This window comes from Aspergillus steynii (genome assembly GCF_002849105.1).
Source record: "Aspergillus steynii IBT 23096 chromosome Unknown P170scaffold_6, whole genome shotgun sequence".
Lineage (NCBI taxonomy): Eukaryota > Fungi > Ascomycota > Eurotiomycetes > Eurotiales > Aspergillaceae > Aspergillus > Aspergillus steynii.
Genome location: NW_020194403.1, coordinates 2,548,133 through 2,574,914, shown reverse-complemented (window position 1 = coordinate 2,574,914; position 26,782 = coordinate 2,548,133). Strand labels below are relative to the sequence as shown.

Here is a 26,782-nt window from a genome sequence, read left to right as displayed (position 1 = left end):
CCACGTCCAACGAGGATCTCCATCAGATGATGTGCTTTTTAGCGCCCCCGATGAGCGGGTCATCTGCCTGCACCCCAAGAAAGACCCTTTCATTATTCTTTAACTTCATTTAGTATTCGCATTGTTCGTCTTGATCCTGGCTAGTCTCCAACTTCTCTTGTTTGCCCCTCTTTGTTGCCGTCCGATTTATCTTTCGCCCGTTCCCTCGTCAGATTTGCCCCTTTTCAACCCCCGGTTCTTGCGCCGTCCACCCATTCCTTTTGCACTTGATCTACTCCTTACACCGCCGTTGGAGAACTGCGGGGAGTTTGGACTGCCAATCGTGGGACTCTTGCTTGCCCAACGCCCCATCACCGGTCCTCTTTTGGTCTTTCGGTCTCTCTTCTCGTCCTGAGACGAGACATGTTTGCCGGCGCAGGATTGTTTTGGTCCCGTTAGGCTCCCGTCCCGGACGAGGACCGTCTTAACCCAAGGTCATAGCGCGTTGAATTTAAACTCCGAGGCTCCCACGGCTTTCGTCACCGCATCTCCGACCCAAAAAAAAATTATGCCTCGCTCGATTTCCTCCTACTTCCCGAACATCCCTCCGGACGAGGATCAAATTCCCACGGACCCGGCGGACCGTCCGACCTCGATCTCGATCTCGCGAACCGCTCCGCCGTCCCCTGCGGCCTTCCGACGAAGCCACAGTTTGCTGTCCGAATCTCATACTCGTTATGAGTCGCTAGATACGCCGCTAGAGGTTGGGGAGACCACCAGTCTTCTAGGGAAATCACAGGAGAACCAGAAAGGGACTTTGCGACGGTCGTATACCAATTTGTCCGGTGGTTCGGGGGCCGAAATTCCGTTTCGACATTCGCTGCTCGCCGGGAGTCTGCGTCGATCCCGACATCATAGTCGCGCCAACTCGCAGACCATTCGCTTTAGTCGGCGGGGTAGTCTGGATGCCGACCAGGCGGATAGTCTCGTTGCGTCCGCCAAAGATGGCATGACGGCATCGTTCCTGGACGAACGGACCTGGTACGACCAGTTCACCTCCACCGACTGGGTGCATGACAGCATTGCCGACGGAGCTAGACTGCGCGAACTGCGCATGCGGAAGGATGTCCGGGGGCGACTGCTCGCGTGGTTCGACGGAGCGCAGGGCTGGATTCTGGTAGCGGTCATCGGGTGCATCACGGCGGCGCTCGCCTACTTCGTGGACGTCACCGAGGACTTTGTGTTTGACCTGAAAGAGGGCTTTTGCACGACGCAGTGGTTTCACAGCCGGCAGAGCTGTTGTCTAGGCGAGTCGAATTGCGGGGCGTGGCGGCCATGGTCGAGGATGCTTCGGTCGTCGGAGACGGACAACCAGGGCGTGGACTTCGTTATGTTCATGTTCTGGGTGCTTTTTCTGTCGGTGATCTCCTGCTTTCTAACCCTGCTTACCAAAACGGTGGTTCCCTCCTCCATCTCGTTGACGACACTGGACGAGAATCTGGGGGCTTCTTCGTCTCGCGGAACGAAACGCAATGACGGCGCGGACTCGCCTGACCCGGCGGACCATCCACAGCCCTACGGTCCGATTCGCACTCGCCCGGACATGGTGTACTATTCCGCTGCCGGGAGTGGGGTGGCCGAGGTGAAGGTCATCAACAGTGGCTTCGTGCTACACGGCTACCTCGGCTTCAAAACGCTGGTCATCAAAACGATTGCCCTGGTTTTCAGTGTTTCTTCCGGTCTCAGTCTCGGCAAGGAGGGTCCGTACGTGCATATTGCCACGTGCGTAGGGAACATCTGCTGTCGACTGTTTGCCAAATACAGCCACAACGATGGCAAGCGACGAGAGGTGCTGAGTGCGAGTGCTGCGAGCGGCGTGGCGGTTGCCTTTGGGGCTCCGATCGGCGGTGTTCTTTTCAGTTTGGAAGAAGTCAGCTACTATTTCCCCCCAAAGACCCTTTTCAGGACGTTCTTCTGCTGTATCGCGGCGGCACTGTCTCTCAAGTTTCTGAATCCGTATGGCACGGGGAAGATCGTTCTCTTCCAGGTGCGGTATCTGGGCGACTGGGAGCTCTTTGAGATGGCGATCTTCATCTTCCTTGGCGTGTTGGGAGGTGTCTTGGGCGCTCTCTTCATCAAGGCGTCCAGCCTGTGGGCCCGATCCTTCCGACGAATCCCCATCATCAAGCGCTGGCCGATGCTTGAGGTCGTGCTCGTAGCGCTGCTCACCGGAGTGACCAGCTTCTGGAACCGATATACCAAGCTTCCTGTTTCGGAGCTCCTGTTTGAACTGGCAAGTCCGTGTAAGCGCGAATCCACATCGCGCACGGGACTGTGTCCGGGCGAGGACGGCATCGGCGAGATCATCAGCTATCTTCTAGTGGCGTTTGTCATCAAGAGCCTTCTCACCGTGGTGACTTTTGGTATCAAGCTTCCGGCCGGAATCTACGTGCCGTCCATGGTGGTTGGTGGTCTCATGGGACGAATCGTAGGACATGTGGCGCAGTATCTGGTGGTGAAATATCCCAGCTTTTTCTTATTCGGCTCGTCGTGTCCCGCCACCTCCGGCATGGAATCCTGCGTGACCCCGGGTGTTTACGCCATGGTGGCTGCCGGAGCTACGATGTGCGGTGTGACTCGGTTGTCCGTGACATTGGCAGTCATTCTGTTCGAGCTGACCGGCAGTCTGGACCATGTGCTGCCGTTTTCGCTGGCCGTTCTGTGCGCCAAGTGGACGGCCGACGCGATCGAGCCGCGCAGTATCTACGTACGTTTCCTGGCGTCTCGATGGCGATCTATACTGACTGCAGCAGGATCTCCTAACCGACATGAACTCCTACCCATTCTTGGATAACAAGATCCAGGTGGTCTCCGACGCCGCCTTAGGTGACATCGTGCGCCCTGTCCGCAAGAGCCGGGTCATCGATATTTCCGACTCGCCGTTCGTCGCGGCCACAGAGCTTCGCTCGAAACTGCAGAACCTGCTCGTGGCAGGCGAACTCGACAGCGGACTTCCCATTTTGCGGGATAATATCCTCACGGGACTGATTCCCGCGCCGGAGCTCGAGTTCGCCTTGGATGACTTGGAGGATGAGGACAACACATTATGTCTGATGGCGCTGGACGCGTCTTCCGTTCTATCGGACGACGAAGGGGAGTCGGATCATGTGAATTTCGGACAGTACATTGATCCCGTAGGTCCCCGCCTTCATCTTCTATTGTACCTGACTGACCCGACTAGGCCCCTATCTCTCTTGACATCCACTCTCCCATCGACCTTGTTTACCAATGCTTTGCGAAGCTGGGTCTGCGGTATCTGTGCGTTCTTCAGAACGGGCAGTACGCGGGACTGGTGCATAAGAAGGCATTTGTGAAGTTCATGAAAGAGAACGAGTAGGCTGTTGTATAGGTAGTCTTGCCTACTGGCTGTTCAGGTTCATATTTTGGTGTGATGCATTCGATGCTTGGCAGTTTGCATATATTGTTCGATTCTTTGGATATGCTATATTTGGTGTATATTAGCTAGCCTAGCCTTTCTTTGTTGTTTGAGCGTTGCATTTCGTCTTTTGTTGGATGGTTCAAGTTGAATAGAGTTAAGAGTTGGTAGATGAATGTATAGACAGTAAAGGTATATCAATCTAGATATAGATTTGAGTCAAACACGAAATCCATAAACCACCCCTCCAACTAAGACCCAAAAAACCCATAAACCTACTGAACCCTCTCATACCCAACCATCCTTACCTTCACATCCCCCTCCTCTATCCACTCCCCCGTCACCACCTCCCCAACCCACCCCGTCACTTCCTCCGCGCTAGCCGTCCTCCACAACCCCGGATCCTCCAATTCCTCATCCACCGGGAAAAACGTATCGCACTCGAACTTCTCCCCGCTCAGCTTCTCCACGTGCGTCATCACGATCCGCAAGGGCTGCGTCGACGGAAGGTCCAGCGCAGACCTGTAGATCTCCGCGCCGCCGATCACAAAGACATGCCCGACAAGGGGATGCGAGTCCGGCTTGGAGTAGGTGTGATCGAGCTCATCTAGCGCAGAGGGCAGGGAGGTGGCGATTATCGCGGAGGTTTGTTTTCCGCCGCGTTTCTCCTCGCCCTTTTGTGTGCCTTGCCCCTGCCCCTGCCCCTGCTCCTGAGTCTGAGTCTGAGCCTTCTCCTTCTCCTGAGCCAACTCCCTCTCCCTCTCCTTTTCCTTCTCCAACTTCCTCTCCAAATCCCTCCTCACTCTCTCCCCCAACCCCCCTTTCCCGCCCTCGCCTCCCCGGGAAAGGATCACACTCAGCCTCTTCCCCAACGGCCTCAGGCTCGCAGGCACGCTGTCGTACGTCTTCCGCCCCATGATCATCGCGTTCGTGGACCCCGGGATCTCAGACGGTGGGCGGGTCGTGACGCGCGCGAAGAACGACATGTCGGTTTTGATGCGCGGCCAGGGGAGGGTCCCGTTGAGGCCGATGCCGAGGCGCTGGTGGCCGGATTGGGGGCTCGTGAGGGGGGTCGTGGCCACGATTAGGGTTAGGGGTTTTTTGGGGAGGGGCATTGTTGATTGCGGTTGGGGTTGGGGTTCTGGTTGCGAGGGGTTCGTGGAGGGGGGCATGATGTTGCCCTGGTTGGAGTGCTGGTTGTTGGTCTTTGGTGGTTATGCGATTGAGGTGGATTTCTCGGATCAGATCGGTTTGGTTTGGTTTGGTGGAGGGTAGAGTATGCGCAGGTAGGTGGTAGGTAGGTGGAGGTGGGTTGTGAAGATGAAGAATGATGGAGAAAAGTTGGAGTTGAGTCTACTCCGAGATAGTTCAGATACGATCGGCCTGATAATGACCTGCCCCGCTTCACTTAAACCACTTAAACCAAAGGGTATCTCATTCTCTCAATTTACATAACATCACTATATTCAACCCCCAACTCCCAGAAATAAATACCATGATACAACCCAGACCAGAGAACTAATCCGAACGCCATCACCGCCGCCCTGTAACAGTAGCACCCAGAACCCAACCAGCATAATATACAACCCACCTCAATACACATACACTCCAGCATACCAAAAGAAGGAAGGTCACTTCGCAGCCTTCAACAACCCCCCGTCTTCAACAGCCTTCTGAATCGCCTCCGCGTCCCGCTCCAGCTCCTCGCGACGCTTCACGTCCGCTTCGTCTTCGCCAAGCGTGTCCAGTTTCCCGAAGAGCCAGGTTTCTTTCATCGTGCGGGACAGGGAGAGGAGGTCTTCTGCGGCGCGGACCTATTTGTTTCATTATAGTTAGTGAGGGTCGCCAGGGGATAGGTCGGTGGAGATAAGGACGAGGAAACAGAAGGTAGACGGTAGGGTATGTACCAGAGCTGTAGATTCGACATCGAGCTGGTAGGTCTCGACGGCGGTGGACGTGTGGTTTGTGCTTTCGACCTGGTGCAGTTTCATCATTAGCTGTATTCCTTATACTATGTCCAAGTCAGAGGAAAGGAACGAGGGGACGTACAGTAGCAGTGGCCATGATATTCTCGAATCGCTGCAGTAATTGCGATACGTCGGTGTTGATGCGATCTGCGACGGTGAGCATTGCCGGTCTGGAACTGGAACTGGATAGAAACAGATGGGGCAATGAGTGTTAGAACATACTGTGCAGTGCTTTTGACGACGGTTGCGAGTCCATGGTCACGATTAATTCAGCTGTTGGGCTAGAGAGTGTCTTTGAGCCTGGATAAAGATGAGGGATTGTCGGTCGGTGGTTGGCTGTCGTGCTGGGCGGTCATGCGGAGGGGATGTTTTGCCGGCAGTTTGATTCGGTGGATCACCGACATTTTAGTATGGGTTTAATATGGGGAAATGTATGATGTTTATGAGAGTCTACAAGTATAGAAAGGTTTCATTTGACTGGTGATTATCGAGAATAATGGTACTTGTTGGCCTGTGATAAGGTATTTGGCGAGCCTTGTCCAGACTCCTTCCTCCCTTGAGGCCTCTGATAGCCAGACTATGCGTCCCGGTCTGACATTGGTTTTGATTGTTGAACCTGCCAGTGCTTGCCTTCAGTTCAATGATCGGCTGATCATTTAGGATCTCGGGTGTGTCCCTTGCGGTAATACAAAAGGGCTCGATAAGTAAATTGGAGAGCAGCTCCAGACCTCTACCGCACATATTTGGACTGTACCCCGTTAGTAGTCATTCTCTAGGACACTCGCGACTGTACTCACCATAAAACGCTTGTGGAAATCGGATCGCAGCAAGTCCTAGAAAATATTAGCCCAGTCCCAGTCAATCAGTACCGGCCAACCTACATTGACAAACTCCTTGTCGCCCCTGTTCTCGGTCCCGCGAGCTTGGTTCTTGAAAACCACGTCGTCATCCCATCTCCGCTTCAGGTTGAAGTCCTGGGAGTTCAACAGGGGATTGCCTCGTGCAATATCCACCTCGCGTTGTTCCTCTTCCTCGGCGGCGCGCTCTTGTTCCTATGAAGCATAAGCAATTGGCCCAATATCTACCATGCCGACATACCTCTTTCTCTTTCTGCTGCTGTCGCTCTTTCTTGATCTTCTCCAGCTCTCGCATCAGCTCGGTAGCCTCGTCCTCGTCGTCGTCACTATCCTCAATCAGCAATGCCCTCACACTCCCAGCATCCCACTAACCTATCGTCCTCACTGCTGTCCTCCTCTGACCCGTCCGAATCTGCATCGATGTCTCGCGTCTCTTCTAGTATTCGCCGCCGTTTCGCTTCCGGGTCTTCTTCCTTCGTCCCCTCCTCTCCGCTAGCAGGCGCTCCTTCGAGCTGGCGTTTCGGCGCAGCGTTCTCAAGGGCAGGCGCATCCACCGGAACACCATTCTTCTTGGCGAAATGGGCGGCTTCGGCCTGGAGGAGTTCGGCGCGCAGGTCGCGTTGCTGCGATTCGTTTTCACTGCCTTGACCCAGTTGCCTGCACGAGTTAGATGGCGCAGTTGAACGCAGTTAGACCTCATTTGACAGCATACCGAGTCTTCAGATGCGTGTGCGCCGGGAGAAGTCGCTGGTGGTAGGCTGGGCCACGGAGGGCCTCTTTCCCTTGCGCCTAGGATGGTCAGTCTCGAACGTCTGCGAACGGTTATAGAAGAAGGTCATACGGGATCAAATGTGGGTCTGTGGGCTATTCTGAGGTTAGCACATGCTGTATATGAGAGATAAACAGATACATACCGGTAGTCATGGTGGCTCGTTGTGTCTGGACAGTGGAATAGAGAGGCTGAGAATCGAGACTGAATGAGGCCCGAGTAGCTGAGTCAGCCTACACCGCCTGAAGCCTGAGGCATCTTATTGGCTGTTGTCCGGAACAACAATCGCCCGACAATGACGCCGCGGAGACAAAAATCGCCGTCGCATCTTCAATTGCAGACCCCGCTGGGGCCGATTCCCCTCCGCAACCATGAACAAAGAAGCACCGCTCTCCATCTCTGAGCGCGACTTCATCGTCAATGCTCTGCGCGAGCACGTGAGACTCGATGGCCGCCAGGCCGACCAGTTCCGCCCCTTGAGCGTCTCCTTTGGCGAGGAGTACGGCCATGTGAAGGTGCAGCTTGGCAAGACGAGGTACCTCAGTCCTCCAGACAATTCAACAATTCAACGAATTCGCTGACAGTCCAGTTTGATCGTGCGCATCTCGTCCGAAGTGTCAAAACCTCACGATGACCGTCCCTTCGACGGCACCTTCGCCATCGCCATGGAGTTGACCGCCATGGGCTCTCCGGCGTGGGATAACGGCCGGTAGGTTACTACGTTCGTTCTCATGGTTGGGACCCCTTCGTTAACATAGCACAGACAAGGAGATCTCGAAACCTACGTCACGAATGTCCTCGACCGAGTCATCCGCCATTCCAACGCCCTCGATACCGAATCGCTCTGCATCCTCAAAGGTGTCAGCTGCTGGAGTGTCCGCGCCGACGTCCACATCACCGACTACGACGGGAACCTGATCGATGCGGCCTGCATCGGCGTGATGGCCGGACTGCAGCATTTCCGCCGTCCCGACGCGGTGGTCAAGGACGGACAGGTGATCGTCTACGGCCTTGACGAACGGGTGCCGGTGCCGCTGAACATTACACACAAGCCGCTCTCCGTTACGTTCCACACCTTCGACGAGGGCAAGGTGGTTATTCTGGACGCTACGCGCAAGGAAGAACAGGCGTCGGAAGCGGACGTCATCATCGGTATGAACGGCGCCGGGGACGTGTGTTTCCTGTCCAAGTTCTCAGGATCGCCCGTGGAAGCGATGGTGTTTGTCACCAAGACCAATGTGGCGCTGGAGAAAGTCAAGGAGATCAATGCGACGGTCGACAAGGCTCTTCAGGCCGATCTAGCGAGACGGGCCAAGCGTGGCATGGCAGAGGAATCCCGCGCAGAGAATGATCGATGAACGGAATTATTAAAATAAATTACACCACACAATCGATGTATGATAACTAAATAATGCGCAATGACCCCGAGTAGCCGTCCTTTGATCATAAAAGTGAAACTGAGGCTGGGATGGATTCTTTGTGCCACCGCCGTCTAGACTCGCACTCGGACGTCATAACCACGAGACGCCAGATCAGATCATAATTGCTTCTGCCAGATTCCCAATGCTAATTCCTCCAAATATCGTGGATTCTAAAATAAAATGGAACTATAAAACCTATTTTCATCCTTCCCTAAAAATACCAGGACGAAAGCCAAACGCCTCCCCAGCCACAGGCGGAGATCCATAAATCAGCACCGCCCTCGTTAGTGCCAAAACGCATCTCCCCCCGAAGGCAGTCAGAATTCATCCTTCTCTCTCTGTGCCTCCCCTCCCAATCGGATTCTCTCGCTTTGACAGTTCTTGCATCCCCTCTGACCTGCATTTTTCATTCTCGGCACTCCCACTCTCCCAACCCCCTCCCCCCTCCCCCTAATCAATGCTCCAGGGGCATTCCATCGCTCTGACGGTGTCTGTCCGCCCCCATCATCATGGCCAGCGGTAGGCCTCCAGGACTTCATCCAGCCGCTGGCCGCGATGACGATCTGCTGCAGCTGGAGGAACCGACTCCCTTGTACAATCCCGGCCAGGGCCCGCCTGTCAACGACGAACATCTGTTGCGACAATTCAACATCAACGACTCCGATGAACCTCAAGCGCGGCCTTCCGTGTCCTACGATAGTTTCGTTGGCGGACGACACCAGCAGCAGCACTCCGGCGCCCATGCGATGACCTCCGCGCATCCGCCCGTCCAGTCCGGAGCCTACATGTCCGATCCGTATATGGGCGCCGAGGCCTCCAGAACATATTCGCAGACTTCCGGACTGAGCAACTACCGTCGCTACTCCGTCGACGACTACGACGACGACCATGGATACTACAACATGGACGACGGGGAGGACCCCCTGCACTCCAGCCACCGCGTACGGCAGGCCACCGAGCGGAACAGCATTCTGGGCCTGGGAGGCGGCCTGATGGGCCGGGCAAAGCACATGCTGGGCATGGCTCCTGAATACTCGGAGATGGATCTGCCGCTGACGGAGCACGGCGCGAGGGCGGCTCGCATCGACAGTGCCGATCCGGACGAATCTCACGGCGCCGCTGCTCCCCGGCCGACGAAACCCAAGAAGTCCAACTTCAAGTTCGGCTTTGGCCGCAGCAAGGTCGACCCGTCCACGCTGGGTCCTCGCATGATTGTGTTGAATAATCCTCCGGCCAACGCGGTGCACAAGTTCGTCGACAACCACGTGTCCACGGCCAAGTACAATGTCATCACCTTCCTGCCGAAATTCCTCTACGAACAGTTCTCCAAATACGCCAACCTGTTTTTCTTGTTCACGGCGGTTCTGCAGCAGATTCCGAACGTGTCTCCGACCAATCGATACACCACCATTGGTCCGCTGCTGATTGTGTTGCTCGTTTCCGCGATCAAGGAACTTGTCGAGGATTACAAGCGAAGGGCTTCGGACAAGGGACTGAACTACTCGAAAACGCAGGTGCTGAAGGGATCTGCGTTCCACGAAACGAAATGGATCGATGTGTCGGTGGGCGATATCGTGCGGGTCGAATCCGAACAGCCCTTCCCGGCTGATCTGGTGCTGTTGGCATCCTCCGAGCCGGAGGGGTTGTGCTACATTGAGACGGCCAATCTGGACGGAGAGACCAATCTGAAGATCAAGCAGGCGATCCCGGAAACCGCGCATCTCGTCAGCCCGGCCGACCTCAGCCGGCTGAGCGGCCGCGTTCGCTCCGAACAGCCGAACAGCAGTCTGTACACCTACGAGGCGACTTTGACCATGCACGCCGGAGGAGGAGAGAAGGAACTGCCTCTGGCTCCCGACCAACTTCTCCTGCGAGGCGCGACACTGCGAAATACGCCATGGGTGCACGGAATCGTCGTCTTCACCGGTCACGAAACGAAACTGATGCGCAATGCCACGGCAACTCCGATCAAGCGGACCGCGGTCGAGCGCATGGTCAACATCCAGATTCTGATGTTGGTTGGCATTCTGATCGCTCTGAGCGTCATTAGTTCCGTGGGTGACTTGATCATCCGGCAGACCCAGGACCACCGACTGGCGTATCTGGACTACGGCAGCGTCAACCCCGTCAAGCAGTTTGTGCTCGATATTTTCACCTACTGGGTTCTCTACTCCAATTTGGTTCCCATCTCGCTGTTCGTGACCATCGAAATCGTCAAGTATGCGCAGGCCTTCTTGATCAATTCTGATCTGGATATCTACTACGAGCAAACCGACACCCCGGCAACCTGTCGAACGTCTTCTCTGGTCGAGGAACTCGGCCAGATCGAGTACATCTTCTCCGACAAGACGGGTACGCTGACCTGTAACATGATGGAGTTCAAGCAGTGCACGATAGGCGGGATTCAATACGGCGAGGACATTCCGGAAGACCGACGGGCTACGGTGGAAGACGGCGTTGAAGTCGGTGTCCACAACTTCAAACAGCTGCGCGAGAACCTGCAGTCTCATCGGACGAAGGACGCGATGCACCACTTCCTGACCTTGCTTGCTACATGCCATACTGTTATCCCGGAGCGCAACGACGAAAAGCCGGACCAGATCAAATACCAAGCCGCGTCTCCGGACGAGGGTGCTTTGGTGGAGGGCGCGGCACAGCTGGGTTATCAATTCACCAACCGGAAACCTCGTTCGGTGCTCATCAGCGTGGGTGGCCAGGAATACGAATACGAACTACTGGCGGTCTGCGAGTTCAACTCCACCCGAAAGCGAATGTCGACGATCTTCCGCTGTCCCGATGGCAAGGTCCGTATCTACACGAAGGGTGCAGACACCGTCATCTTGGAGCGTCTGAATTCGGACAACCCCATCGTTGAATCGACTTTGCAACATCTGGAAGACTATGCCTCGGAAGGTCTTCGCACGCTGTGTTTGGCCATGCGTGAGATCCCCGAGGAAGAGTTCCAGCAGTGGTACCAGATCTTCGACAAGGCAGCGACGACGGTCGGCGGTAATCGTGCGGATGAGCTGGACAAAGCGTCGGAGCTGATCGAGAAGGACTTTTACCTGCTGGGCGCCACGGCTATCGAGGATCGTCTGCAGGATGGAGTTCCGGACACCATCCACACGCTCCAGACTGCCGGAATCAAGGTCTGGGTGTTGACCGGTGACCGACAGGAAACGGCTATTAACATTGGCATGTCCTGCAAACTGATCTCGGAGGACATGACTCTGTTGGTGATCAACGAGGAAACGGCGCAAGCTACCAGTGACAACATCTCGAAGAAGCTGCAGGCTGTCCAAACCCAGTCGGCTTCCGGAGAGACCGAACCGTTGGCTCTTGTGATCGACGGACGATCCTTGACTTTTGCCTTGGAGAAGGATATGGAGAAGATGTTTTTGGACTTGGCGGTGCAATGTAAGGCGGTGGTTTGCTGGTAAGTCACTCCCTTCATTTTAGGAGGAAAAGCTAACTCTGTCAGTCGTGTTTCTCCTCTTCAAAAAGCTTTGGTCGTCAAATTGGTCAAGCGCCATCTCAAGTCGCTACTTCTCGCCATTGGTGACGGCGCCAATGATGTGTCTATGATTCAGGCCGCTCATGTTGGCGTCGGTATCAGCGGTGTCGAAGGTCTTCAAGCTGCGCGGTCCGCCGATGTGTCGATTGCCCAGTTCCGTTTTCTTCGCAAACTACTTCTGGTGCATGGCGCGTGGAGCTACCATCGAATCAGTCGGGTTATTCTGTATTCGTTCTATAAGAACATTGCGCTTTATATGACTCAATTTTGGGTATGTCGATACTATCTTGGTCATTCCTGGTTACTAACATCCACAGTACTCTTTCCAAAACGCGTTCTCTGGTGAAGTCATCTACGAATCGTGGACTCTTTCCTTCTACAACGTCTTTTTCACCGTGCTCCCCCCGTTTGCCATGGGCATCTGTGACCAGTTTATCTCCGCCCGGTTACTCGATCGATATCCTCAACTGTACCAGCTTGGACAGAAAGGGATGTTCTTCAAGCGACACAGTTTCTGGTCCTGGGTTCTCAACGGCTTCTATCACTCCCTGATTCTCTACATCGTTTCTGAATTGATCTTCCTCTGGGATCTTCCCCAAGCCGACGGCATGGTCGCCGGCCACTGGGTCTGGGGCTCGGCCCTCTACACGGCCGTGTTGGCAACGGTGCTCGGCAAAGCCGCGCTCATCACCAACATCTGGACCAAGTATACGTTCATCGCCATCCCCGGATCGATGGTCATCTGGCTGGCGTTCCTGCCAGCCTACGGCTACGCGGCGCCGGCCATCGGCTTCTCGACCGAATACTACGGCACGATCCCGCGGCTGTTCAAGTCGCCCGTGTTCTACCTCATGGCCGTGGTCCTCCCCTGCGTCTGCCTCCTGCGCGACTACGCCTGGAAATACGCCAAACGCATGTACTACCCGCAGCACTACCACCACGTGCAGGAGATCCAGAAGTACAACGTCCAGGACTACCGGCCGCGCATGGAGCAGTTCCAGAAGGCGATCCGCAAGGTGCGCCAGGTGCAGCGCATGCGCAAGCAGCGCGGGTACGCGTTCAGTCAGGCGGACGAGGGCGGGCAGATGCGCGTTGTCAACGCTTACGATACCACGAGGGGAAGAGGTAGATATGGTGAAATGACTAGTTCCAGGGCTCTGGTTTAATGATGTGTTATACTGTTTTTTGACTTTCCTTCTTGACTGTTTATCTTTTTGATTGTCTGATTCTGATCTTGAGCTCCGTTAGGCTGGCTATGCTTGAGCGATTCTCAACTTGATCTTACTTTATCGTGTCTGAATATGTATTAGTTCGCTATTATATAACTAAGATTTTCGAGTTTCTCGAAGTGTTCATTTCTCTGAGTAATCTGGGTGATCTGACTGGATTGATCCTATACCAGTCAGGACTATTGTCAGTATGCTCAATCCACCGTAGAAGGCCGGATCAAATAGACACCTCAGGCACCAACTATCACCAGATAACGTGACGTCACGCCGTTCGAAATCCGAAGACCTCACTTCTTTCACATTGACAAGTCACCTTCTAAATCAACTCGATCTGCAAACTACTTGGGAGTCATAAGCTCGCACTTCATAAATTTCGGCCACGTTGATATTCGAAAAGAAACCCGTCGAGATGATTAGATGATTGTTTGTATCATGCGATAACTGATATTCAAATCTCGAATGAAACCTGACGGTCGGTTACAAGTTAGTCCCGCTCGCTATCCTGTGGAACTTTCTGGGATTGAATGTAACATATCATACAGTTTACGGATGCTTCCTGGTTAAATAGACTCAACGTTTACCCAACCGGACTTGTCGTGGTCGGCAGAAAATCGAAATGCCCAGAAGGGTTCTTCGGCGCTTATAGTATCTATCTTACTATCTTTCTTTCTGATTTATATCGTCTACGCCATGGATGAGATGTGATCCATCTCGGCTTTGACTTATTTATATACGAATATCTTCCAACCATCACGATAACGGTATATATCATCGAATAGGGACTGTCAGTTCCATAATGTCCGCACCCTCAGAGTCGACGCAAGGAACAATACAGGCTGGATCTCAATCCCAGAGCCAAACTGAACCTCAGTCTCTGCCATCTCAAACGAAATCCGACCCCCAATCAAGACTGGATCTCAAATCTCTACCTCTCGTCTTTGTCCTCCCGACGCATCTATCTCTCGACGCTCTCCACTCGGTCGAGGACCATCTGGTGCGCGGCGCTGCTCATCTAACGTATGACGTCTCCGAGGCGGGCCTGGTCCTCGGACGACTGAGTCATAAGAAGAGGGCTGCGTTGGAGCTGAGGGCTAGAGGGGTGTGGACTGAAGAGGTCCTGGATTCTGATCTGGCTGGTGGGAGGGGGCGTGGGGATGAGCCACCGTCCAAAAAGGCGAGGGTATCTACGGGGAATGAGCCAAATGGGCTAGCTCTGGAAGGTAAGGGCTCTTATTTGACAGGGCCTGCGAAAGAGGTGGTTGAACTGGACACCGAGACGGAAAGTGAGGAAGATGGCATGGAAGGACATCGGGTCGAGAAGCATTTGAAGAGACCGCAGTCCGAGTCCGTTTCTTCAGGCGCGACGAGGAAGGAAGATTTCATTCTAGTCGTGAAACTAGACTGGCTCGATCGATGTCTCACTTCGGATTCCCTCCTTCCTATGGATCCATATCTGATATACCGAGCTCGCAAGATTGCTCGTCCTGCGACATCGCCATCTACCAAATCAACTAGCATCATCCAACGAGCAAGACAGGATGTCTCTGCACTACCTTCTCATCCACCTAAACTCCATCGCACCACCACCTCCGAAGCTGAAGAAGACAAAACCAACCTCCCACCACCTCCCGACTGGGTGCGCAACCGCCTACCCTATGCCTGCCAACGCCATGCCCCCCTACACCCTCCCAACGAAGGCTTCATCCACCAACTGCTCAAGATCCGCCAGATCCGCCAACTCACGCTCGACGAGATTGCCGTGCGCGCATATAGCACATCCATCGCCGCCATCGCCGCCTACCCCTACAAGTTGCGGCGCGCCTCCGAGATCCTATCCCTGCCCGGCTGCGATGCCAAAACCGCCCACCTCTTCTCCGAATATCAGTCCAGCGCGTCCGGCTCCCTCGCCGCCGCCTCCCAACTCGACACCGACGCCACCCTGCGCACCCTCCACACCTTCACCCAGATCTGGGGCGTCGGCGCCAAAACCGCCCGCGACTTCTACTACTCCCGCCACTGGCGCGATCTCGACGACATCATCCTCCACGGCTGGTCCGGGCTCTCTCGCGTCCAGCAAATTGGCGTCAAATACTACGACGAGTTCCTCCTCGGGATATCCCGCCCCCAAGTTGAATCCATCGCCTCCACTGTCCACCGACACGCGAACCTCGTCCGTCCGGACGATGGAGAAGGAGAAATCGAATGCATCATCGTCGGCGGATACCGTCGCGGCAAAGACCGCTGCGGCGACGTCGACCTCATCCTCACGCACCGCGACGACGCCATCACACATAACCTCGTCGTCGACGTCCTCGCCTCCCTCGAAGCATCCCACTACATCACCCACACCCTGCACTTGAACCTCTCGACTTCTGACCGCGATCAGCAGACCCTCCCGTACCGGGGCGACGCCATCGACGGATCACGACACTTCGATACCCTCGATAAAGCCCTCGTAGTGTGGCAGGATCCAATCCCACCCAGCACGGACTCAGACGCCCACCCTCCCCCTCAAAGCAAAGGCAAGAATAAAAACACAAACCCCCACCAAAGAGTCGACATCATCGTCTCCCCCTGGCGCAGCATCGGATGCGCCGTGCTCGGCTGGACCGGCGACACGACCTTCGAGCGGGACCTGCGCCGGCTCGCGAAGAAGGAGCATAACTGGAAATTTGACTCCAGTGGGGTCCGCGAGCGTGATGGCAAAGGGAGAGTACTGGATCTTGAGGCGAGGGGGAAGACGTGGGAGGAGCGAGAGAGGTTGGTTTTTGAGGCGATTGTGGGGAGGGGGAGGTGGGTTGGGCCGGAGGGGAGGTGTTCGTTTTGATCTTCTAACTTTCTTCCTTTCTTTATCTTAATTTTTTGATCTATATATATAGTAACCGTTGGACTTTGTTGGTCATGGCATGAACTGGGATATTAACACTTGAGAACTGCGAAATGGGTAGAAATGAAGCATGTAGTATTGGTTTGCGGTGGTATCAATCTCTTCGTTACCTACATTCTATCTAGCCAGGTCATATACCATATATCATATCCAGCTTTGATATTTATTCCGTTCAAGTCATACCATCCAGTCGACAAATATCAACCAAACAAACACCTCTAAACAGGAGGGCGTTTCTGACTCCTCAATCCACCAGCCTCAATCTACTCCCAATCCATAACCCATTTTACAAGATCCTGCAGCAACATCTCCTTCTGTACACCCCCTTGTCTAAACCAACCTTGTCCATGAAGGATTGCCCTAAACAAGGCTTCTGATCTGGCATTGCCTTGTATATGTCCTTTACTGCCATCCGCTTGCTCTCGCCGGCGGTTACTCGAAGTAGACAACACAGCATGTTCCGACGAACCCTCGCCAAGATGGCATCGGCGCGACTGGACGTCGCTACCAGTTCAAGGATCTGATTCAAGACAGACCTCACGTCGGTCGAGTCTGGCTGGCAACGTACGAGCCCTTTCCGTCTATTTATAAGCTTGTATACATTAACACCTTCCAGGGCAGGTCGAGATCAATTCATCTTGAAAGACATTCCAGAAGCCATTTTCTCGAAGTTCAACGAGCAAATCCTGCCCCGGCTGACTGAATGCCCCAATCCCTATATCCGACTACCCCATGACACCATCCCCGGCGAACGGATTCTCGTCTACAGGCACCTGAAAGACGATTTTCTGGATCTCGTCCAGCGCGGAATCCCTGTCTCCGCTCGAAAGAAGATCCTCAAGTCCAGTCTACTAGGCATTGCAGCGCTTCATGATAGAGATATCGTTCATCTGGGTCCTTAACCCCTCCCCAAAACGTTCTACTTATCCACGGGTTCTGAGTGCTGAGCGCTGACTATTCCAGACATCAAACCGGACAACATCATGGTCGACAGTTCCAGCTCCTCCACCGACGAGATCTCCATTGACCGGGTGCAACTCATCGATCTCGAAAACGCAGCCTACCTCCCACCCCGCCGCTGCATTAAAGGCATGCTAGCCGGCAACGACAACTGGCGCAGCCCTGAAGCCCATCTCAAAGCCGAGCTGAACAAACCGACGGATCTGTTCTCTTTCGGCGTAGTTGTACGTGTTTCCCGTTCTTTGCCCCTTCTCACGGAGTGTAGAGTGAGTCAAGATTAACCCGACTCGCTTAAGTGTATCTACGCTATGTTAGGACGCGTCATCTTTTGGCCCCGACGCAGATTTCGAGAAGCATCAGGCGCAGGGGGCCCTGCCGGAGCTCATCCGGCTTCAACGGCAGGTGTCTTATTTCGGGGATGTGGAGGGATTGGGCGGTTTGGTGAGGCATGTTGCGGATGACGAGCTTAGTTGCCAGGCGCTGCAGATGCTGTGGGACGACCGGCTGGACGAGAATATCCCGTACCGGCCGTTTACCGAGTGGTCGGATGCTAGGGACGCGACGTTCCAGGATCTCATTGGGGGTCTGACGAATCTTGATCCGGGAAAGAGACTCACGGCTTGGGGGGCGTTGGGGCATGAGTGGTTTGTGGGGGTTTGAGAGGGCTTGGTTGTATGTACTAGAGATGGTTGGAGTAGGGGGCGGATGCATGAGCACTGTTCTGGTAACTTATGTTTGCCTAATGTCTCCCAGTCCCATCTGAGGTTTTGTAGTCTGAATGTCTTAATGAAGAGTAATTACTGATGAACTAGTAGATGAGATAGAACATATTATTCCCCCTAAAGCTGGTAGACAAATAATGTAATTCCCTTGGTAATACATAGTATATCTTCTTATGCCCACCCGCGCGGCCTGTAAGGCGGCCGGCAAGCCATATTTATTTAAGAATTATAATATTATCTTCAATTAATATAGTCTGGAGACACTATCGCAGTAGATAATACTAAATATAACATCCGTGTTAGGCACTCTAGATTAGTAGTACGGCGATTAGTCGTTGGATGATAGTAACATGATTTACTACGGCTCAGACGAGCCTGAGTGCCTGGTGACGGACCATGTGGCAGCCATCAGACAGCTGTAGATTTATTAATCTATCTATTAGATCATTTGGTATTCCGGAGCTAGATAGGGATTAGGACGAAATGTTAGGAGATCCTATTCTATGGTGGCGCTTCCTGTGTTGGTCTCTCTGACAAGCAAACACCTGACATAAAACCAGGCAGCCGATCTGGGGCTTTTTACTCATAGTCTGGAATTATCCTACACCTGATTGTGCATTTACAATAAGCAACCTCGGTAGCACACACAACTAACATCAACTCAAATTAAAAACAGGGATTTGGAGTAACAGCACTACTCACAGCAGCATCAAGCTTTCACATCTGCACCCATCCCCTGATAAATGGAGTAAATAGAAACGCGCACCACCTTCACTATGCATATCATACCGGGGAATCAGTGCACATGGCTAGTTACAGCTTAGCATGTACGAACAAGCAACAGGAGATTGTGCGATAAAGCCAACACGGCATAAATAAACAGAGTCGGAAATCCTAAGCTCAGATGCAACATCCCAGTTGCATATTAGAACACGCAAGCATACGCTAGTAGTTTGATCTAGCTCTGGCATATACCCGTGCTCCTATCCTCTGATTTGTAGATCCATACCCGATTCCAACAAACCATTCCTATGGTTATTGGCCCGTCCTTTATAAAAAGCAAACATCGCCAGCGCATCGCACTGAAAATTGAATTCATCCAACCCCCATGAATAAACAATCCATATTACGCAGTATAGCGTATAAACGAATACAGCCACATCTCGTATCCAGACTCCAGTGCAGATGAGCATTCCCTGCAGAGAGCGATGAGCCATTCGAGCAACACAACCGGACAAACTGACAAGTATTACATCCGCCATCCCGTCTAGCTACCTCTACCTATAGGCTATAGCGCCTTGAACACAGCCTTGTGATTTACCCCTCCCTTGTGAGTAAAAGTAAATGGTGGGTATAAATTCTCCAGTCTTTCCCAACCTTGGCTCAAATCTCGTCTTCCTCTTCTTATCAAAATCAGTATTGTTTCTTCTGCTGCTGCTGCTGCTATACCCACTTATCCACCACAGCATCACAGTCTCACCTTCAGAACTGAGAAGTATAAATTCCCCTCCCAAAAAAGAAAAAGAAAAAGAAAAAGAAAAAGAAAAAGAAATGCCCCACACCGAAAACGGCTACTTCTACTACTCCTACAACTACCGCTGCCCCTGGACGAACCAAGCCGACAACACACAGGGGATAGACGACACATTCTACTCGGCCTACTACACGCGCCACAAGCCAGACCACGCGGCTCAAAACGCGTGGTTCAAGGACTGCGTCATGCCGGCCGTCCGGGAGGATATTCGCAAGTGGTTAGAGACCGTGGATCGGAATACCCTGGGCCGGACCTATGATCGGTTTAAACAGAGTAATGTGAGACAGCTGGAGTTTAGGCCTTGTGTGGCACTGCCGACGCATTCGGAGGGGCGGTTGAAGGGGAGGCCGTATGGGAGGGAGATTTAGATCTTTTATTTTATTTTTTTTTTCTTTTGGGGGAGGGGGGAATTGGGGACCGCGTTCGAATGTCGACGAATTGAAGGATGGGTTGGGTTTATGGGTATATATACTGGATATAAGCTAAATTGTCTGAATTCACTGCTATTTTACCCTTTCCCTTTTCAACCAGCTTCTGGATTCAGTGCGAGTAGGGTAGTGTAGCCAAAACAAAATCACATCCAGTCCATCGTATGTGAAACCCCCTTCCACGCTCAACGGCTATATCTTGGTTTCATCCACATCCGTCTAAGCCGGCCCATCAGCCCTCTCATCAACCACAACCCTAGTATCCTTCTTCCCGTCTACAGCGCCATAGTTCTTACCCTGCGACCCTCGCTCCTCGCTCAGAATCGGCGTATCAGGTCTCAACCGCCCCTCGTGGCCTTCCTCATCCGCCACGACAGTCTGCCCATGCCGACGGGCAATCCACCTTCTCCACGGCTTGTACACGAACACGCTGATCCCGCCGAAGACGATGAAGCAGCCGCAGATCCCGCCGCCGATAGCATCGTAGTAGTCGCCGGCGGTCTGGACGCCGTCCCAGAAGCGGCCGGTGGGTTCGGCGACGTTCAGCACGAGGGTTAGGAGCTGGATGATGCCGATTACGATGGCGACGATCACGGTCAGTGTGGTTAGGACGATTGAGTAGTAGAGGAAAGCGATGGGGTCGCGGTGGTTTTGCGATTCGACTTCCTCCGGGGGAGTGTCAAGACCCTCTTCGAGGAGCGGGGTGGATGGGGATTCGCGCTTGGCGGGGAGGAAGTTGGTGGCGGGTTGGATGTAGAGGGAGAGCATGAGGGCTCCGTCGGTGGTGTCGAGGAGACACATTCCGGCTGGTGGGTTTAGTCTTCCGATTGGTGTGTGGCATAAAGGGGGGGGTGACTTACCTGTGAACAGGATCGGGAAGATCAGAATCACCCAGAAATCAGTCCCCCGGGCGGCTTCGATGGATGAGATGCCGAGCAGCGCGATCTCCGAGGACGTGTCGAAGCCCAGGCCGAAGAGGATTCCCAGCGGGTACATTTTCCACGGACTGCGTGGTCAGCTCTCTGTGTCTATCATGGGATGAGTTAATCTCACCGATCAATCAGCTTGAACATCTTCTTCAACACGGAGAACATGATCCCCCCGCCCTCGATCTTCCATGCCTCGTCCTCCTGACCCTCCGGGAGATCCAGGACCTTCTGCATCTGCTTGTACAGCTTATACAGAATGTACCCGTTCATCAGGCCCAGGAGGATCAAGAAGGCGGCGCTGACCGAGGTGCCGATGATGCCGCCGACGGTGCTGAAGCTGTCGAAGCGAGAGGACACGGCGGCCGCGGTGGCGGCGACGACGATGGACGTGATGATCACGATGCTGCTGGGGTCAGGATGTGTAGCGGTGTTCAGATCCACGGGACTTACGTCGAGTGGCCGAGGGAGAAGAACGTGCCCACGGTGACGGGTCGCTGGCCGGTGGCCAGCAGTCTCCGAGTCATCAGATCGATGGCCTGGATTCGTTAACACTCATGCTTCCAAAAGAGCTACAGGTTATACATACCGAGATGTGATCCGCGTCAAACGCATGCCTCAAGCCAAGGGTATACGAAAGCACGGCGTTCGACACCAACGACCTACACGATCAGCGTCCGTTAAATCACTACAGCCCTTTCCTGAGCATAAACATCACATACGGATAGTAACGCTACACTCATTAGCCATACTCCTATCGACATCGACCAAACGAATGCACCTACCAGCAGAATCGCCGCGGCAATCCACACCACGACGTTCATCAACGCCACAAACAAGATCACCGCGATGGCGCGCAACGGCACCTTGCGGATGCCCGGCATGCGACTGTGCGAGCGCTCGGCATGTCTGATCAGAGCCTGGGGGGACCATTTCTTGGAGTCGGAGGGCGTGGAATGCGGGGATGTCGGGACGTCCGGGGCGGACTCGAGGATGGCGGAGTCCCGCATACTGAAGAAATATCAACCTATATCAGGTACTGTATAGTATATAGCGTGGAAGATAGAGAAAGATAGAGAAAGATGGCGTAATGCAGATGAGAGTTGACGATGTCAGAATTAAAAATGACAGTAAAGAGTAAGGTTTTTCTGGCGGGGAAGCAACCCGATAAGAGATAAGAAGGAATTATCAATATCAATCGAGCAATGCCATTTCTTGTCGTGTGGAGAACGGAATCACGGATATTCGTAGGGCAAGGAAATTTTAGATCATCCTTCGGGGTCTTATGCGTTTTCTAGTCGCCCTTAGCGGCGTGAAAAAAGCTTGCGTTGTCCGCCGAAACCCCTCCAGATGGCCGTCGGCCGCGCAGATTACTTGATGGTGATTTATCTCCTTGCATGAGAAGTATTTCTATTGCGTGTGGTAGAGTTGCTCAATGTGTGTTTATTCATTCAGTCATTATCATTATCATCACTCGTCCCTGTCAAGGGTATATATACTTGTATGTACATGAAGTCAAATCCTCCCAAGTGAATCCCAGAATGTGTCTCTGGATCCATCCGAATCGGACTGTGCTCACTGCTGTCTGCCTTCGCCGACTGGACGCCGCAGCCCCACCGCTCGGCAACGACACAAAAACCGTCGATGCGCGCCTTCTGAATGGCCGCCGAGTGCCCCAAGCGCGGTGGATCGCTGTCTTAGCCGGACTCTGGGCCGGTCCAGTCGGACGGTGGAATAATGTGAATTATCAAGAGAAAATGCCCGGTCTTGTCTCTGCCGAGTGCTCACTCCGTAGGGTCGGCATCTATCGGCAGAGTATACCCACACAGGAGGGTAACAAGACTGACTGACCCCAGACAGAATCACGCCGCCGCCATCACCGTCGGCGACGGCGTCCACTTCGTCACGGTCGGCTTGGCGTGTCGGAAGTCCGTCCCGACCAGCATGTTCCACTCGTTCCGCGTGATGGGCGTCACGTCCGACGCCGACTGCGGCGTCTTGGGGCCTCGTTTCGTCGGCATCCGCGATCGCGGCGGCCCAGACTCGCGCGGCGACCGGATGGCGCCGCGCAGGGGCGATTTCCGCACCGATCGGGTGGCCGCGCTTGGTTTGGCGGGCAGGGGCTTGCTACCGGGGGCGGGCTTTGCCGGAAGGATCTTGATGGCAGGAGTGGTTGTCGCGGTCGTAGTCGATGTCAGTGCGGTTGTGGTTGTGGTTGTGGGTGCGACAGGCTGTGTGCATTCCACTTCGGGGACCGGCTTCATGACCGGCTTCATAGCAGCCCTGCTCCCCATTCTCGACGCCGACTTCTTGCTGGACACGGGCGCCCGCGTCGCAGTCTCGACACCGCCCCTCTCCGGCAACACGATGCCCTCGACGCCATAGCACCGGCGATACACGGCGGCAATGTGCATCAGCAGCTCGTCGCGGACGTCGAGCTGCTCGTACACGCGATGGAAAAACGCCTTGCTGAACGGCCGGCCCTGGAAGTCCTGGATGGTGCGGTGCAGCAGCTTCACGCACGAGCCAACATACTCGTCCTCGACGTGCGGGCCTTTCGACGACAGGATGCACAGGCGGCGCTTGAATGTGTAGATGCGGTCGACGTTCAGCAGGGTGAGGCCCTCGCGGCTGAACACGACCTCGTTCTGCATGATGGACTGCTGGATGAGGTATTCGTTGGCGTGGCGCTCGTACTGGGCGCGGGCCAGCGCGTCGGTCCAGCTCTGTCCGAGCGAGAACTTGGCGGCGCCCTTGGCCACGGTGCGGTGCAGGATCCGCGTCGAGGTCGGGTCCAGCGGGCTGATGGGGATGACCATGAGGTCGGAGGGCGTGCCGGTGGGATAGGGCTTCCCGCGGCCGACGAGCAGCGTGACATGCATCATTTTCTGCTGCAGCTTAGAGGAGATGTATTCGAGGGCGGGCAGGCTGGAGGCCGGCAGGGTCTCCGAGTCGAAGGTGAAGTCGGGGGAGAGCGGTGGAGAGATCATGTCGGGGGTGAGGGTGCGGGTTGACGAGGAGGCAGAGGATGAAGGGGATGGAGGGGAGTTGGGGTTGGGGACGTAGAGGGCTGTCGGACGGGGGAGACGGATGACACCCATGGTGCAGTTGTAGGATGTAGGATGTATAAGATGGATGAAGATCAAGATCAAGGTGGTGTAACCACAACAACCCAGGACACTGGCCGTTGAAGAAAGATCCGGTCCGATCAGAGGAATGAGTCGAGATAAATAAACCCATTCCTCAGGCCATCCTGACCAGGAAGAACGAATCCTGGCAGCCCGCAGGAAGAGGGGAAGACCCAATGAATCTGCCATTTTAGCTGTTCTAATCATAGCAAAATGCGCCCTGCGTCGCACCAATGACCTCGCATCCCGACTTACCGGAAGCCAATCACTTCGCGATGAATCCGTTTAAGCGCCGACGCCTGCGGTCTCCTGCATATCACACCCGCCGTCATTGGCCCTCGCCGCACCAAAATAGCATCAATTAAGCAGCGTGCAGCGGCCAGTCGATCACGGAGCGGACGGGGAACCGGACTCGACCACGGACTGGCGGGAAATTAACCCTCTTTTCAGTCCACCCAGAGGGGCCTGTTTATCGCCCATCCCCGCTTCTTGCTGCAGGCGTCCCGTCATCAGGTCTCTCGGGCGTCGCTGCCATGTCATCATCAGCACTTGTTCCGAACTATTGAACGGCTGCATAGATTGCGCGCTTGATCGGGGATTTTGACAGGCGGCTTTGGTTGTTCCTTCGGGCCGCAGGTGGTGGAGACCTCTTTGTTCTGTCCGCTTTGGGAGTCCAGACGTGCTGGTGGTGTTGACCCCGCTGAGGCTTTTGTCTGTGCAGGAACGACTATTGAATTTGGGCGGTAGGTTAAGGGGTCTGATTCGTTTGGTTATATTGTATGATGAGTCTATCGGTCATACCATTGTTGATGGATGAGGGCTTGATGGAGATCACAAGTAGATGGTAGACGACAGTGTGCTCTTCGATTACAGATGGCATCTTCGAGGACTCCTCGAATCCACTATCACTGTCTACGCAGCATGGCTGTTCCTACGTAATAAGATGCAAAGTATCCACGAGATCAGGCCGTCGACACGAACCACACCACACCATCTTATCCGTGCAACCACTACCAGTTCACAGACTTCACCCTGCACACCATCAAGATTCCAATGTGGGGGCCGAATGACACCAGAGCAAGCCACAACAGATTCCAAAGACAACGATACCGTCACTTCAGCCGCACTTCTGCGCCATTTTCCACGCTGCAGACCTATACCCACCTAGACGCCATCCAGCGAGTCTAGAGTCCAGATACTTCCCCTTTGGAGTTCCTCAACCAACCGCCGTTGAAGCACACGCCTTCGTGCATTCCATTAGCTTCGAGTAACCCAGCTAACTGAACTGGGACATGTCCGTTCTTCTCCCGTACGAGTCATTATGTGTATCCCCGCTCGTCTGGACGCTATTGGCACCGAGCGCTTAACTCTGGGTCTCTGCGTGTACATGGCGATGAAGAAGTGAGTGGGGTTCGTAGTTTTCGGCAGAGGGATGGAGTTGTCGGTTTTCTTTTTCTTTCTTCTGCTTTACTTTTCTCTCCATTCGTGTGCATGTCTTCAGCCTCCTCTTTGAGGAAGATGGTGGGGAGTAGATGTGTGTCCATGTGCATAATTCCTTCCATCTTATATATCTACCCAGATGACCTAGAATTCCTGAACTCACTATCAACACTGCGAAAATGCTGATGAGCGAAAAGACATTTCTGACGCCTGACAGGACTGCTACTCTACAATCATCCGGGTGTACCGAGGCGAACTCCCTGCAGCCGGTGCCGTCGGTGGGATAAGACCGCTATAGAGTTTAGTTGGGAGAAATATGCTACTGGGGCGGCTGGGAGTACTAGAATGTTGGGAAGGAAGGGCTTAGGGTAATTCACGTGGCACTGGAGGGCAATAGCGATGGATAGAGTAGGACAGACTCAATGGTCTAGAGATTACTGTGCGACCGGAGACCGTTGGCAGGGCCCGTACCAAGACGCGAGGATGCAGATGACACTGACCTAACCGCATCCAGGGCGCGTCGAAGAGCCTGGCTCCGGTGAGTCCTACAGTATCACCGCCCCTAGATAACGGGCCCAATCATCCGCGTATCTCGTTGATATGCTGGACTTGGCAGTCTCCTGACCCAACCTAACCTAGTATCCCGCTCCTACTAGGATTCCGCCCTCTCTCCCATTGGGCGGAGTCTTATCGAAATGCTCGCCCAGCTGCCTTTCCAATTTGCTTCACTGGGAAGATGGCCAGATCCTGTCAATGGCAAGGGAAAAATCCCTCAGGTTATCTAGCTGCCCAGATGACCAGATCTCCTCTGCGAGTGGCCCACCCCCGACGGCATGGACCAGATAAGAATCCCGGGGAAAGCGGATTCCATTACCTAACGACTTCCGAGTTCAGGTTGGCCGCCTCGGGTCTAAGAGACTAGGACCGTCAGGCTCCCCACACGCGACGGGCGAGGAATCCTTTGGGAGGGAGGAGAGACGAGGGGGGACGTCTGGGGGCTTTATACGGTGTCGGAGAATACCTCGGTGGGCATCCATCGTCGGTCCCATGCGAACCGATCGGAGAATTTTCGCGGATGGTCCTAACGGCCTCGAGGCAGGTCTTTGCCAGGATGCGACGAGGAGGAATTCCACATGGCCGAAGGGTTCTAGAAAACCGAGCAGATAAGCGGGGGTGGCTGATTGGCCGGTGCCGGCTGACGAGATAGAGCTGATAGGCGTCTTGGCGGGCCAGAGCAACCTGCCTCTCGTCGTGGAAACGACAGGGTTGCATTGGTCGGCGCCACGGTGACAGCCAAGCCGTGCCAAGACCGCCAGGGCCCCCGTCCCCATTGGTCTGCCTCTGCGGGGGTGGCCGAGAAGGTTTGCCCCTTCGCTTTGCTTCGGCTTATGCGTGCTTGTTTGCGAGGATGAGTGGGAAGAAGTCGGAAGAAAGTCAGAGCCGACAGTACCTCGCCATCGGAGAACATGGAACCCAGAGGACAGAATCGTAGTAAACGACGCAGCAATGGCACTACTACATCTAGGTACAATACCTACCGTACTCTCTTAGTCTCTCCAGGGACCCAGATTACCCCGGATAACAG

The 26,782-nt window shown here is 54.3% G+C and overlaps 11 protein-coding genes across 11 annotated transcripts; 6 read left to right on the top strand and 5 right to left on the bottom strand.

Moving 5' to 3' along the window:
- Window positions 1-547: 547 nt before the first annotated feature.
- Window positions 548-3,376, top strand: P170DRAFT_478023 (chloride channel protein; the record flags this gene model as incomplete). The annotated part of the gene is made up of 3 exons (XM_024853520.1): window positions 548-2,746; window positions 2,793-3,173; window positions 3,221-3,376. 3 exons carry the CDS (start codon window positions 548-550, stop codon window positions 3,374-3,376), a joined length of 2,736 nt encoding a protein of 911 aa, XP_024702461.1.
- Window positions 3,377-3,612: 236 nt separating this feature from the next.
- On the bottom strand, window positions 3,613-4,753 carry P170DRAFT_466483 (dihydrofolate reductase; the record flags this gene model as incomplete). Its single annotated transcript, XM_024852420.1, has 2 exons — window positions 3,724-4,753; window positions 3,613-3,666 (listed from the first exon to the last, which is right to left on the bottom strand). The coding sequence occupies exons 1-2, from the start codon at window positions 4,585-4,587 to the stop codon at window positions 3,613-3,615; spliced, it is 918 nt and encodes a 305-aa protein (XP_024702460.1). The 5' UTR covers window positions 4,588-4,753.
- A 91-nt stretch (window positions 4,754-4,844) lies between these two features.
- Window positions 4,845-5,676, bottom strand: P170DRAFT_388444 (RNA polymerase II mediator complex head subunit MED22). Its single transcript, XM_024845843.1, has 4 exons — window positions 5,605-5,676; window positions 5,465-5,529; window positions 5,323-5,391; window positions 4,845-5,229 (listed from the first exon to the last, which is right to left on the bottom strand). Exons 1-4 carry the CDS (start codon window positions 5,636-5,638, stop codon window positions 5,047-5,049), a joined length of 351 nt encoding a protein of 116 aa, XP_024702459.1. The 5' UTR covers window positions 5,639-5,676; the 3' UTR covers window positions 4,845-5,046.
- A 163-nt stretch (window positions 5,677-5,839) lies between these two features.
- On the bottom strand, window positions 5,840-7,278 carry P170DRAFT_438869 (spliceosome-associated CWC15 family protein). Its single transcript, XM_024849703.1, has 8 exons — window positions 7,154-7,278; window positions 7,081-7,103; window positions 6,952-7,028; window positions 6,612-6,896; window positions 6,481-6,565; window positions 6,264-6,434; window positions 6,180-6,215; window positions 5,840-6,130 (listed from the first exon to the last, which is right to left on the bottom strand). The coding sequence occupies exons 1-8, from the start codon at window positions 7,161-7,163 to the stop codon at window positions 6,113-6,115; spliced, it is 705 nt and encodes a 234-aa protein (XP_024702458.1). The 5' UTR covers window positions 7,164-7,278; the 3' UTR covers window positions 5,840-6,112.
- An 80-nt stretch (window positions 7,279-7,358) lies between these two features.
- Window positions 7,359-8,482, top strand: P170DRAFT_438868 (exosome non-catalytic core subunit RRP45). The gene is made up of 3 exons (XM_024849702.1): window positions 7,359-7,543; window positions 7,598-7,717; window positions 7,772-8,482. The coding sequence occupies exons 1-3, from the start codon at window positions 7,380-7,382 to the stop codon at window positions 8,364-8,366; spliced, it is 879 nt and encodes a 292-aa protein (XP_024702457.1). The 5' UTR covers window positions 7,359-7,379; the 3' UTR covers window positions 8,367-8,482.
- Window positions 8,483-8,610: 128 nt separating this feature from the next.
- Window positions 8,611-13,240, top strand: P170DRAFT_412808 (aminophospholipid-translocating P4-type ATPase DRS2). Its single transcript, XM_024846944.1, has 3 exons — window positions 8,611-11,865; window positions 11,911-12,214; window positions 12,261-13,240. Exons 1-3 carry the CDS (start codon window positions 8,939-8,941, stop codon window positions 13,107-13,109), a joined length of 4,080 nt encoding a protein of 1,359 aa, XP_024702456.1. The 5' UTR covers window positions 8,611-8,938; the 3' UTR covers window positions 13,110-13,240.
- A 256-nt stretch (window positions 13,241-13,496) lies between these two features.
- On the top strand, window positions 13,497-16,082 carry P170DRAFT_466478 (terminal deoxynucleotidyl transferase; the record flags this gene model as incomplete). The annotated part of the gene is made up of 3 exons (XM_024852419.1): window positions 13,497-13,655; window positions 13,715-15,965; window positions 16,052-16,082. Exons 2-3 carry the CDS (start codon window positions 13,969-13,971, stop codon window positions 16,080-16,082), a joined length of 2,028 nt encoding a protein of 675 aa, XP_024702455.1. The 5' UTR covers window positions 13,497-13,655; window positions 13,715-13,968.
- Window positions 16,083-16,454: 372 nt separating this feature from the next.
- P170DRAFT_457524 (kinase-like protein) lies at window positions 16,455-17,679 on the top strand (the record flags this gene model as incomplete). Its single annotated transcript, XM_024851725.1, has 4 exons — window positions 16,455-16,516; window positions 16,676-16,953; window positions 17,023-17,243; window positions 17,335-17,679. 4 exons carry the CDS (start codon window positions 16,455-16,457, stop codon window positions 17,677-17,679), a joined length of 906 nt encoding a protein of 301 aa, XP_024702454.1.
- A 1,181-nt stretch (window positions 17,680-18,860) lies between these two features.
- Window positions 18,861-19,688, top strand: P170DRAFT_235392 (uncharacterized protein). Its single transcript, XM_024842918.1, has 2 exons — window positions 18,861-18,926; window positions 18,995-19,688. The coding sequence occupies exon 2, from the start codon at window positions 19,086-19,088 to the stop codon at window positions 19,641-19,643; it is 558 nt and encodes a 185-aa protein (XP_024702453.1). The 5' UTR covers window positions 18,861-18,926; window positions 18,995-19,085; the 3' UTR covers window positions 19,644-19,688.
- A 58-nt stretch (window positions 19,689-19,746) lies between these two features.
- P170DRAFT_511797 (HoxN/HupN/NixA family nickel/cobalt transporter) lies at window positions 19,747-21,847 on the bottom strand. Its single transcript, XM_024854923.1, has 7 exons — window positions 21,415-21,847; window positions 21,352-21,362; window positions 21,219-21,291; window positions 21,083-21,168; window positions 20,757-21,035; window positions 20,564-20,709; window positions 19,747-20,509 (listed from the first exon to the last, which is right to left on the bottom strand). Exons 1-7 carry the CDS (start codon window positions 21,637-21,639, stop codon window positions 19,923-19,925), a joined length of 1,407 nt encoding a protein of 468 aa, XP_024702452.1. The 5' UTR covers window positions 21,640-21,847; the 3' UTR covers window positions 19,747-19,922.
- Window positions 21,848-22,491: 644 nt separating this feature from the next.
- On the bottom strand, window positions 22,492-23,730 carry P170DRAFT_362958 (uncharacterized protein; the record flags this gene model as incomplete). Its single annotated transcript, XM_024844544.1, has 2 exons — window positions 22,492-22,752; window positions 22,996-23,730. 2 exons carry the CDS (start codon window positions 23,728-23,730, stop codon window positions 22,492-22,494), a joined length of 996 nt encoding a protein of 331 aa, XP_024702451.1.
- Window positions 23,731-26,782: the final 3,052 nt, after the last annotated feature.